General features: G+C 40.0%; 2 protein-coding genes across 5 annotated transcripts in view; both read left to right on the top strand.

Moving 5' to 3' along the window:
* The window catches only part of LOC103114303 (cytochrome b-c1 complex subunit 10-like), a 530,783-nt gene that overhangs the window by 296,183 nt on the left and 222,151 nt on the right, over nucleotides 1–12,449 (top strand). The window lies entirely within an intron of this gene.
* FAM221A (family with sequence similarity 221 member A) overlaps nucleotides 7,020–12,449 on the top strand; it is a 33,910-nt gene continuing 28,480 nt past the window's right edge. For 3 of the 4 annotated variants that reach the window (XM_060196099.1, XM_060196096.1, XM_060196095.1), the window contains exon 1: nucleotides 7,020–7,152. In XM_060196099.1, the coding sequence (XP_060052082.1) occupies nucleotides 7,097–7,152 (56 nt within the window). In that variant the 5' untranslated portion in view covers nucleotides 7,020–7,096. Of the gene's footprint in view, nucleotides 7,153–11,302; nucleotides 11,431–12,449 lie in introns of those variants that run through there. The other variant, XM_060196098.1, reaches the window with a different exon arrangement.

Genomic DNA, 12,449 nt, shown 5'->3' with positions numbered 1-12,449 from the left:
AATAAAATAGAAAGGAAGGGGGAAAAAAAAAGACCACAGGGAGCAGTGGATACATAGTGCAGCCACCAAGCTCCAGCAATAACCTTGGTGGCAATTAAAAACAAAAAAAGAGGGGCTGGTGGTGGCGCACTTGGTTGAGTGCATATGTTACAATGCGCAAGGACCTGGGTTCAAACCCTTATCCCCACCTACGGGGGAGGGGGTGGGGAAGCTTCACAAGTGGTGAGGCAGTGCTGCAGGTGTCTCTCTTTTTCTCTCCTTTATCTCCCTCTACCCTCTCGATTTCTGGATGTCTATATCCAATAAATAAAGATAATAAAACAGAAAGAGAAGTTTTGTGGTATTTAGACTACCATATGTAACTACTTATTTTGAAGCTACAATAACACAGGGTGATTCTGGTAAAATGTAAACAGACCATATATTAGTGGCAATAATACTAGGTCTTTAATGAGTTCTACATATATCTGATGAGATAGCACATTCAGTGGTGGCCATAGACCACACACATATGGATACATGTGTCAAAGTCTCAGTATGGTCCAGTAGGTGGCATAGTAGAGAAAGCATTGAGCTCTTCAGTATGAGGTCCCCCTGAGTTTGAGCCTCAGCATTATTTAATCCAGAGTTCTGCTCTAGTTGTCTTTCTTCTCTTCATTAATAAATAAATAAATCAGAAACTAAAAAAGATAGTTTTAGGGGCTGAGAAGATAGCACAGTTATGCAAAAGAGTCTCTTTTCATTTATGAGAGATAGATAGAGTTAGAGATAGAGAGACAGCAAGATAGCAAGATATATATATAGATATATAAATATCTATAAATATATAGATATTTACAGTCTATGTAGTTAATATGAAGTTATGCAGAATATATAAAGAACTCCTAGAAATTAGCTAAAGAAACAATCACAATGGAAGAAATGTATAAAAGGCATTTATTTCATGAAAGATCAAGTGGTAGTACGCGGGACTCGAACCTGGGTCCCTGTGCATTGTAACATGAATGCTCAATCAGGTGTGCCACCACCCAGCCCCCTCCTCTTCCTTTCTAAGTTAAACCTACACCTGTTACTATTTCCAAATGTCCTTTCTTTCCCCCTCTTCTGTCTCCAGGTCCTGATGGAATTGGAGTTCAGAGCCCTCTAAGCATCTTTCCTTAACTTTTCTCCCTCTTTGGGAGTGTGGACCAAAATTCTTTATGGGGTGCAGAAGTGGGAGTTTTGGCTCCTGCAACTGCTTCTCCACTGTACATGGACATTGGCAGGTTGATTCATACCATTGGGAAACAATTTAACATTATCTAGAAAGTAGAGCATGGAAATACTGTATCATGGAGTAAGTCTATACCATAGAAGATTTCTAGACCTGTAACACAAGCGTAGAAATAAACATTCTCATTTTCACTCCAGAGCTTGTAAATCTGAGAATGGGGTCAGTAATCTGTTCTAGATGATTTCAACATACATTAAAGTTTGAAAACAATTGTCCCAGAGAAACTATTCTATATGTCACATATACTTCACAACTTTATGAAGGTGTAGTTAATTTTTTAAAGATTATTTATTTATTTATTAGAAAGATAAGAGGAGAGAAAGAACCAGACATCAGTCTGGTACATGTGCTGCCGGGTATCCATCTCAGGACCTCAGACTTGAGAGTCCAGTGCTTTATCCACTGCGCCACCTCCTGGACCACTGAAGATGTAGTTTATATATCACAAAACTGTTTTTAGGTTTGCCCTAGAAAATAACTTGCATTAGGAGTTATATACATTCATAGTATTGGACATAGGAGTTATTGGACATTCATAGTAGTGATGTTTAAAATAACAACAACAACAACAAAAGAAAATGACTCAAATATATCTATTTGCATGGTATAGATAAGTTATTTTAAAAAATATTTGCTTACTATTCAGAAATGAGTAAGAATCTAATACAGATTGCAACATTAATGGATCTCAAAAACCCTAAGATGACCTCGACAATCATTTTCAGATGGAAAAATATTAAGAATTTCAAAATAATGCAAAATCAAACAAGATTTAGGGACTATTTTTTTTTTTACAGTCAAGAAGATTAACATAAAATACAGGTATTGGATTCTTAAGTTGGATAGTGACTACTGAATATTGGTTTTGCATTTGAGAACTAAGAGGCTGGAAGACAGCTCAGTGAGTAGAGCAAGCATGTCCTACTGTGTGTGAATGAGCACTTGGGTTGATTCAAGGTACCACGTGGTAGCATTTATAGCACCAACTCCATGGAGTGTGGAGTGGTCCTGTAGTGCCTCCCCCCACTCATGTCTCTTCCTCTCTTTTTCTTTTCCTTTTTTTTAAAAAATATTTATTTATTTCCTTTTGTTGCCCTTGTTGTATTGTTGTAGTTATTATTGATGTCGTCGTTGTTGGATAGGACAGAGAGAAATGGAGAGGGGAGGGGAAGACAGACAGAAGGAGAGAAAGACAGACACCTGCAGACCTGCTTCACTGCTTGTGAGGTGACTCCCCTGCAGGTGGGGAGCCAGGGCCTTGAACCCGGATCCTTATGCCGGTCCTTGCGCTTCGTGCCACGTGCACTTAACCCGCTGTGCTACCGCCTGACTCCCCTTCTTCCTCTCTTTTTCTTACCCCAGATAGATATGGGGTCTCTTCCTCCCCTTTTCTCACCACCCATATAGAGAACTTTGAAAAATGGGTCTGGCAGGCTGCTTGACCATATCACTCCTGTACAAGACATTTGGCTCTTTGCCTGTCACTATATACAAAACAAGACTAAACAACTAAGATGTTATATAATGTGCTTTTGTGTATATAATGGGATTCAAATAAAAGTAAAAAGGAAAAATTTTGTCTAGACAGGTTTGGGCTTGTGGCTACTTATACATAAAGTTGATTGAAATAAATAAAAATATTTAAAAGTTGTTGAGTGTCTGAAGAAACTATCTTGATCCAAACTATCTCAGGCTTACCTGGAAAAGCTTTTGATTTTTCCCCCCCTCTCCAGCTATTGATTCCTTTACCCCTATATAACTCTGTATCCTGCTTTTGTCCCCAAAAGAAGTGGATTGTGGGAGTTATGCTTTGCTCCCAGGAAGACATTTCCTTTAATGCTCATGTCAGGTGCAGCCATAGTTGTTGTTGGAATAAGACCATCTTCCAAAGAGGTACACCATAATCTGGAAGGGCATGAATAAGGATGATCTTTCCAGAGAATAGAATCAGAGTTTGCTTAATCTATCTGATTGTGCAAAGACTCAACTGAAACAGGAGTTATTACTTCATCCTGCCTGACTCTGGTACTCGTCTTGGACTAAGGTCTTCTGTGTGTATTTTCTCTCTTTTTTTATTTGTGGAGCCAGGAACTAAAGTATTCATGATTTTATTGTTCTGTTCTGCCTTTTCATTCTGTTAGAAGGAGAGAGACGGATAGAAGCAAAGAAAACACAATGCTGGAACTTTCTCTGGTGCTGTAGTACATATCGTGGGCAATACATATACCCAATTCATCAAGCTATCTCTCCAACCCCCATTCTTTCTTTTTCTGAATAAGAGGGTTTTTTTTTGTATTATTATTATTATTATTATCGTTATTATTATTTTACCAGAGTAAGGCTCAACTCTGTGTGGAACTTGAAGGAGAGGTGTTTTTTTTTTTTTTTTAAATAAAATGGAAATATTTACAAGACTATAGAATAAGAGGGGTACATTTCCACACAAGAAGGAGAGTTTTTATTGCAATAATCATATTGTGTCCACATCACTATAAGAGAGAGAGAGAGACAGACACACATATAAAGAGAGATAATGAAGAGGCAGGCAGCAAAAAGATTTAATTTATTTTTTAATAAAGACCAAGAAAGTCATCACCTGGTCCCCACATATATTTCCCTTCTCTCTCTCACTGTATCATCAGGATTTTGCTCCCCAATGATACTCCCCCCTTTTATTTCTTTTTTCTAGATAGAGAGTGAGAGACAGAGGCAGAAGAGATACAAAGGGGAGAAACACCACAGCTCTACTTCACTGATCATGAAACATCCTGTTTGTGTGGTGCCCCTCTGTGGTGACTGGGAACTCAAACCCAGGTGCTTGTGCATGATAATGTATGCACTCTACTGGGTGAGCTATCTCCCAGCTCCTCTTCCCCAACACACACATTTCTAACCTTCCCTTTCACCACCTCCATCATAAAATCTGGAGACTCTAAGTAACATTTTTGCTTTCCCAGTCTCTTTTACACAAAGTTTCTTGAATGGTTTTCAGGAAAAGTCTTTTTACTTGGTAAAAGGAACAACTGATGTTTGTTGCCTCCTTCTTCCTTCCTTAAATTAAAATAATTTTTGGAAAACTTGTAGCCATACCCTGAACCAATGCTAGTACCAACTTATTTCCACACTTCTTTATTTTTTAAAAAAATCTTTATTGGGGGATTAATTTACATTTGACAGTAAATACAAAAGTTTGTATATGCATAACATTTCTCAGTTCTCCACACAACACACTAGGTCCTCTGTTATCCTTTTTGGACCTGTATACTTTGGTGTAATACACCCACTCCAGTTCAGGTTCTACTTGCCCACACTTCTTTAGAGTAACAAAAAATCCTATTCAGTTAAGTCACTGTTAGCTAAGCTGTACCAATCTACTATATGCAGAAGAAATATTTCTAATTTATAAACTTTTGCAAAATGCTGATAGTATCTACCTTATGTTATGGGGACAAATATGTAATATGTTTAATGCTTGCCTAGCTATTTTCATGTCCTTTGTCCATTTACTTCCAAGATTTAGATACTTTTTGGGGAGGAAATTATAGACTGATTATGCTTTTAAAAAACTTTTTATTTATAAGAGGAAACACTGAAAAAAACCATTGGATAAGAGGGGTATAACTCCCCACAATTCCCACCACCAGAACTCCGTATCTCATCCTCTCCCTTGATAACTTTCTTATTCTTTATCTCTCTAGGAGTATGGACCAAGGGACATTATGGGGTGCAGAAGGTGGAAGGTCTGGCTTCTGTTACTGCTTCCCCGCTGAACATGGGCATTGACGGGTCGATCCATACTCCCAGCCTGTCTCTCTCTTTCCCTAGTAGGGCAGGGCTCTGGGGAAGTGGGGCTCCAGGACACATTGGTGGGTTATCTGTCCAGCGAAGTCTGGTTGGCATCATGCTAGCATCTGGAACCTGGTGGCTGAAAAGAGAGTTAACATGTAAAGCCAGACAAATTGTTGACTAATCATGAACCTAAAGGCTGGAGTAGTGCAGATGAAGAGTTGGGGTGTCTCTGTTTTGTAGATAGTAGGCCTATTTTAGTTATATTCCAAAGGGCCCATGACTATACTAGTGTGTGTGTTTTTTTTTTTTTTTTTCTGAGCCTGACATTTGACTGGGGAGATGATTTCATGGCTGGAAAAAGGGCTAGAAAGCTGGATCAGGGAAGAGAGTAGCTCTCAAACATGGGAAAGGTGTATAAATATTGTTGATTGTAAACCCCATCAGTTTGATGTGATCTGGGGCCCATATTCAGCTTAGGAGCCTATGTGACCTCTGCATCCCTGTAGATCTGAGCTCAGATTCTGTGGTCATAAGTAGGGATGTTCCAAGCTGCCCCAATTTCAGGACCCATCTTCCTCAGGTGGATGGAGGATGGAATATTCTCTACTATTGTTGATCCATGTTGAGGGCAAGGTCCTCTGGCGGCCCACAGGGGGCTAGAAAGACAAAGATGAGTAGGGAATGATCACACTCATAAACAGAAGCTGAGAAAGAAGAACAGAATGGGAAACTCAAAGAAGGATTTGACTGAGCTTGGAGGGTGAGGGTGGATGTTCGGCTTCACTGGGGTAGGGGGGGAGGGTGGAGGGTGGATGGGACACAGTCTTTTTGTGGTGGGATGGTGTTTATGTACCCTCCTATTAACTTGTAGTCATATAAATCACTATTTAATTAACATGAGGGGAAAATTGACTATGCTTTTTTATTTAATGACCAAAACTATATACAGTATTCTAATTAGTAAGAGTGTCAGTTTTATACAAGTTTAAGATAATATTTTCTATTTTGTTCTATATTCTTGCTTGTCACACCCAAATTTTTGTTTACTCCTTTGATCCTAAGAGTTCATTGCCTCAGCATCTTCCTGGAGAAGTCTGCAATTGCTTTAAGCGTATTTCAATGAACACCTTGTAGATTCATTAAAGTAGATTCATTAAAGTATATTTGCTTACATAGATACTCTCTGCCAATAAGTAAAAAAAAGAAACTTGGCATTTTCTACTATTTGTATTTGTTTAGCTGCTGCCTAAAAACAGGGGTAATAGTTCATAAAGAGATAAAACTAATAAAAGGAGGCCACAAGTTTTGTTAGGATAGAACAGGGCTTCTTCTGAAATAACCCTATTTAAGGATCACTTCTTTATCTAACTGTTGAAAGCCTCTGCAACCTTAGGAGAGCTAAATAAAATGTTTGGGAGGCTTCAATATGTACTGGTTATACTTGAATTATGACATTTTAGAGCGGAGTAATTAACAAAAAGGTACTGAGGTCATTAGCACTCTGGTATAACCCTATTTAAGGATCACTTCTTTATCTAACTGTTGAAAGCCTCTGCAACCTTAGGAGAGCTAAATAAAATGTTTGGGAGGCTTCAATATGTACTGGTTATACTTGAATTATGACATTTTAGAAGGGAGTAATTAACAAAAAGGTACTGAGATCATTAGCACTATGGTTTAAAAACAAGGGGAAAAAAATATCCCTCCTAAAAGGAAACATACGTAATTTCACTCTTTACAAGGTGAGCTTTCAAGCTCAGCTTCCCCTCCCGCCCCACTTCCCTTCCTCCATTAAAAGGTCAGACCGCAGGGCCAATGTTAGTCTTCTTTGCGGGGCTGGGCAGGGCTTGGAGATCGCGCTGGCGGCTCGCTGGAAGTGCGCGCTCCCTTGGCCGTCAGGCCGGCCAATCCGGAGGCGAGCGGGAGGGGGCGCGGCCGGCCGGGGCGGAGCCGGCGCTGGCTCGGCAGAGGGCAGCTGGTGCGCCGGGGCGGCTGAGCTCTCCGCGGCCGGAGCCTTTCTCTAGGCAGCTGGTCATGGATCCTCCGGTCAGCGGCGCGCAGGCGGTGGATGAGTACCTGGAGTACCGGAGGTGAGGCAGCTCTAATGTGGGTCGTGGATCACAGGCACTCGCCACCCTGGACTCCCAGAATCCGTTCCTGGGCTGTTGGGGAGGCTTACGTTGATTTTCGACTTTCAATTTTCCTGTAAGCAGTTATCGCAGAGACGCGCAGTTCCGCTCTTGCCACCAGGACTGAGGCTCCGCGCGCCTGCAGGCTTCAAACGATCTCTCTGTGTATTGCTAGAAGATGACAGAGGCAAAGATGGAGTGAGAAAGAGACAGAACAGCACCCTCCCTCCCACCATGTGGTGGCACCCTTTGGTGCTACCGTGAAGCTAGTGTCCCAGTCCTACCTGTCAGGATTTCTTCGGAAAAGGAGGAGTGGGCATCCCACAAGATGAGGACCATCTAACTTTCTTTCCTTCCTTCTCCTAGATCTGATACTGCTCACAGCCTTTCATTTCCTGGAAACCTTGAGCTCCATTTGGGTGAGAGCTGCTAGGAAAGGGAAGAAAAATAATTATATAACAAAATCACTAAACAGCTGAAGCAAAAGAAACACTGGTTAGGATTAGAGGTCTTGTGAGAGCCCTCGCCCCCCCCATTTGTTAATAATGCTTTATTGAGATACAATTTACATATCATGCAATTTATCCTTTGAAAATACTCAATTCAGTATTTTTAAAATTGTGTTTATGAAGCTGTGCAGCCACTAGCACGGTCTAATTTCGGGATATTTTATTCACGCATCCCACCAGGAGCTCCTGTGTCCTATTATTTCCATTCCAGGCAAACATTAGTCTGATCTTTGTCTCTGTGGTTCACATATACTCATCACTTTGTACAAATGGAACGACAGGATTTATGACTTTGACTTGGATACTTAACTATCTTCAAGGTCTGTTCATGTAACAGACAGGTATTGGTACTTCATTTATTTTTTATTTTTATTTATAATTTTTAAACTTCATTATTTATTTGTTTATTTGTTCCCATTTGTTGCCCTTTTTATTGTTTTAGTTATTATTGTTGTCGTTGTTGGATAGGACAGAGAGAAACGGAGAGAGGAGGGGAAGACAGAGAGGGGGAAATAAAGACACTTGCAGACCTGCTTCACTGCATGTGAAGCGACTCCCCTGCAGGTAGTGAGTTGGGGGCTCGAACTGGGATCCTTACACCGGTCCTTGTGCTTTGCGCCACCTGTGCTTAACCCGGTGCGCTACATCCCGACTCCCAAAATGAAGGATTATTCTTTTCTCTCTCTCTATTCTTTCTTTCTTTCTTTCTTTCTTTCTTTCTTTCTTTCTTTCTTTCTTTCTCTTCCTTCCTTCCTTCCTTCCTTCCTTCCTTCCTTCCTTCCTTCCTTCCTTCCTTCCTTCCTTCCTTTCTTTCTTTCTTTTTTTAAATTTTTTATACCAGAGCACTGTTCAGCTCTGGCTTATGGTGATGCAAGGGATTGAACCTGGGACTTTGGAGCCTCAAGCGTGAGAGTCACTTTGCATAACCATTATGCTATCTACCCCTGCAACTTCATTTATTTTTATGATTTTTCGGATACTCCATTATATGCATATGTAAAGTGTGCACTCCACTGCATGAGCCATCTCCTTGCCCTTCAGAGTTCTATTCTAATAAATCTTCTGAGAAGTTATTTGAGAGGCTGTCCCCTTCCAAAAAGGATTATTAGTTCTCAACTTATTGCAGTTTCAATTTCTTTTTTCCGATGGCATAGATGGATCACACATTGAGAGCTCCTGCCTTATAAAAGTTAGCAGGCACTAAGCCTGCACATTAATTTAGCAACAAGTTTAGTTAGGGTCTGTCATTATGCACCCAACTCTGAGGTGCTGGTTTTAGGAAAAAAATACCCACTGGTTGGGTAGTTTCAGGGGTTCTGAAATCAACCCTTCACTTCATAGCCTTGGGATCTGACAAAGGCTGATACTCCAGTGGTGACATGATCATTTTTGGTCTTCTAAGACAGATTTTTGACAGTAGGGTGGGTGGGAATTACTGGAGAAGTACATGTAGGAGGACACAGAGTTGAAGCTTGGGGAGAGAGTGTAAAAGGAAGTGAGACAGTCATTTACTGCCTGGAAAACTTGAGAGGGATTGCCTCTACTTAAAGGCCTCAGTCCCAAATTACTCAAGGGTGTTGGGGCAAGTGGGTTCCATAGATGTTTGTGTTCTTTCTGTCTTGGTAGTAAAATTTTGGGTAAATCTTAGGAATGTCTGGTCTTGGTGAATTTGAAAAGTGAGGGTGAAGAGTTTGATGGGTCAGACTGCATCCCAGGTTCACATGGGCCTAGGTAATTTCAAGAATTCTGTGACTAGAACAGCTTTCATTCAGCCCTCACTCAGGGCTGAGCTAGCTCCATTAGTGTCCAAATCTCCTGGCCTTTTTTTTTTTCCTACTGGGGAAAAAGTTGCTGGATCTTTGTGATAGTTGATAACTTGTTTATCAATATTTGTTTAAATTGTGGGCCTCTGGTTATTATAGTCTCTTGTCATTGGGTGAGTGGATTAGTGTGAAATTATTTTTGCAAACATAAATAACTTGGACCAATTATAAGCAAAAATTATAAAGTCTGCTCCTTTATTGACTTCAAGATTTAGCAAAGAAGGGCAGGGGTAGATAGCATAATGGTTCTACAAAGAGACTCTCATGCCCGAGGCTCCAAAGTTCTAGGTTCAGTCCCCTGCACCACTATAAGCCAGAGCTGAGCAGTGCTGTAGTAAAGATTTAGGAAAGATGGGAGAAATAGAACTTGGATTTCTAAATTTGAAAGGACTTGGGAGAGGGGGTAAAAAGACTAATTTAGGTCAGAAGCATACTTTTTTTTTTTTCCTCAGCGTTTTTCTTGATTCAATGTTGCTTAGGTGCTTTGCTGGGAGAGTTGGGAGGGAAGAATTAGAGTTTTGCTACTCAAAGTGTAATCATGACATTTCCATCTGTGTTGTTACCTGAGAACTTGTACAAAATACAGATTCTCAGTCCCAACCAAACCTATTAGTTTGAATCAGCATTTGAACACAATTCTTTTTATTTTTATTTTTATTTAAGAGAGGATTAATTAACAAAACCATAGGGTAGGAGGGGTACAACTCCACACAATTCCCACCGCCCAATCTCCATATCCCACCCCCTCCCCGATAGCTTTTCCATTCTCTATCCCTCTGGGAGCATGGACCCAGGGTCATTGTGGGTTGCAGAAGGTAGAAGGTCTGGCTTCTGTAATTGCTTCCCCGCTGAACATGGGCATTGACTGGTGGGTCCATACTCCCAGTCTGCCTCTCTCTTTCCCTAGTAGGGTGTGTCTCTGGGGAAGCTGAGCTCCAGGACACATTGGTGGGGTCTTCAATCCAGGGAAGCCTGGCCAGCATCCTGATGGCATCTGGAACCTGGTGATTGAAAAGAGAGTTAACATACAAAGCCAAACAAATTGTTGAGCAATCATGGACCCAAAGCTTGAACACAATTCTTTGTGCATTTTGTAATAAATATGGGGAAGTTTGATGGGACACTATTTTAGGACCTAAGTGAAAAATGATCTCTTCTTTTTAAAGATCTGCATTTATCTTAAGGGTTTTCTAATATTTGTTGCCATACTTCATGGGAGCTATAATACAAGGAAATGCTCCAAAACTGATCTCAGAATTAAATTGCCCCCCCCCATTATGCAAGTTAAGTGGGAAGGTGGATATTATTAAAATTTAATTTATTTATAAAATAAAAAATAGAAAATATCAACAAAACCCTAAGGATGAGAGGGGTAAAATTCCACACATTTCCCACCACCAGAATTCCATAGGAGGGTGGGTAGTTTTATAGTACCTGGATTGGTTTTTGTCTACCACAGATGAAGGCTGCAAAAAAAGGTATATGTACACACAAAAATTAATGTAACATTGACAAACAACACATTTCATCACCTTAATTTTCTTTTTTTTCTTTTTATTGACACCAGGGTTATTGCTGGAGTTTGGTGCCTGCACAACAAATCCACCGTTTTCAGTGGATTAATTAAAATTGATTTTTTAAGATTTAGGGGTTAGTAGTTTACAATATGCTTGTTGACATATGGGCACATCTTTTGCTTTGGTGCAGTATGCCCTACCCAGTTTTGCTTTGTGTTCTCCTTTTCAGGTTTATTTCTTAAGCTCTACTTAGAAGTGAGATAGGGAGTTGGGCGGTAGCACACAGCGTTAAGTGCACTTGGCACGAAGTGAAAGGACCGGCATAAGGATCCGGGTTCCAGCCCCAGGCTCCCCGTTTGCAGGGGAGTCACCTCACAAGCGGTGAAGCAGGTGTGCACAGGTGTCTGTCTTTCCTCCTCTCTGTCTTCCCCTCCTCTCTCCATTTCTCTCTGTCCTATCCAACAACGACGACATCAATAATAACTACAACAATACAACAACAAGGGCAACAAAAGGGAATAAATAAATATTTAAAAATACCACAAATCTTTTAAAAAAGAAGTGAGATCATCTGGCTTTAGTCCTCTTTTTGACTTACCGTTTAAAAGAAAAAAATTTTTTTCTTTATGATAAGAGTCAGAGAGAAATTGTGAGGGAAGGGGAAGAAAGGGACAGGGTGAGACACTTACAGCAGTGCCTCATCCCTCATGTACTTTCCCCTGGTGGAGACCAGGGACTTGAACCCAGGCCCTTACACACTGTAAAGTGCATGGTCCATGGCCTGGTCCTCATGACCCTTAAAAGAGGATATTTTCTAGGAGAGTTTCCCCCCCCCCCCCAGTTTTAACAGGTCTTTTTCATTTGTGTTTCCTTATCCTCCCAGGGAGGCAAATAAGTTATGAAGAAATATAGTTGTCTCAAGTGTTCCTGTAAAGTATTAAGTTTTTTTTTTAAACTTCAGTAAAAGGTTATTTTAATGGTTAATTTTTACTATATTATTTATCTATTTTACTATATTATTTACTATATCTTACTATATTATTTAAATGATTTACTTATCTATTTAACTGCTGCTAAATAAATAATTCTATGAATCACAAAATTAAAATAAACTAATTAAATAAAAATTTCAAATAGTTAATTCAATGGTTAATTTACTGGTTAATTTTACTTTCATCAGAAATAATGATCATGAAATCATTTTTTAAAAAATTAAGTTTTTACTTCTGATATTATATATTGAAGCAATTGATTACTCAACTTACAGACAAGGGTTTGTTTGAGTTTGTGCAGTTCCAAGCATGCTGGTGGGTCCACATTAGTTTAAACTCCTGACCAGGGTTTAGAGGGCAAGTATGGATGCTGGTCACATTGACTTTTGCATAATTGTATTTTGTACAAATTTGTTG

This window comes from Erinaceus europaeus, chromosome 8 (assembly GCF_950295315.1).
Source record: "Erinaceus europaeus chromosome 8, mEriEur2.1, whole genome shotgun sequence".
NCBI lineage: Eukaryota > Metazoa > Chordata > Mammalia > Eulipotyphla > Erinaceidae > Erinaceus > Erinaceus europaeus.
The sequence above is the reverse complement of the archived record's forward strand: the minus strand, read 5'-3'. Positions and strand labels throughout refer to the sequence as shown.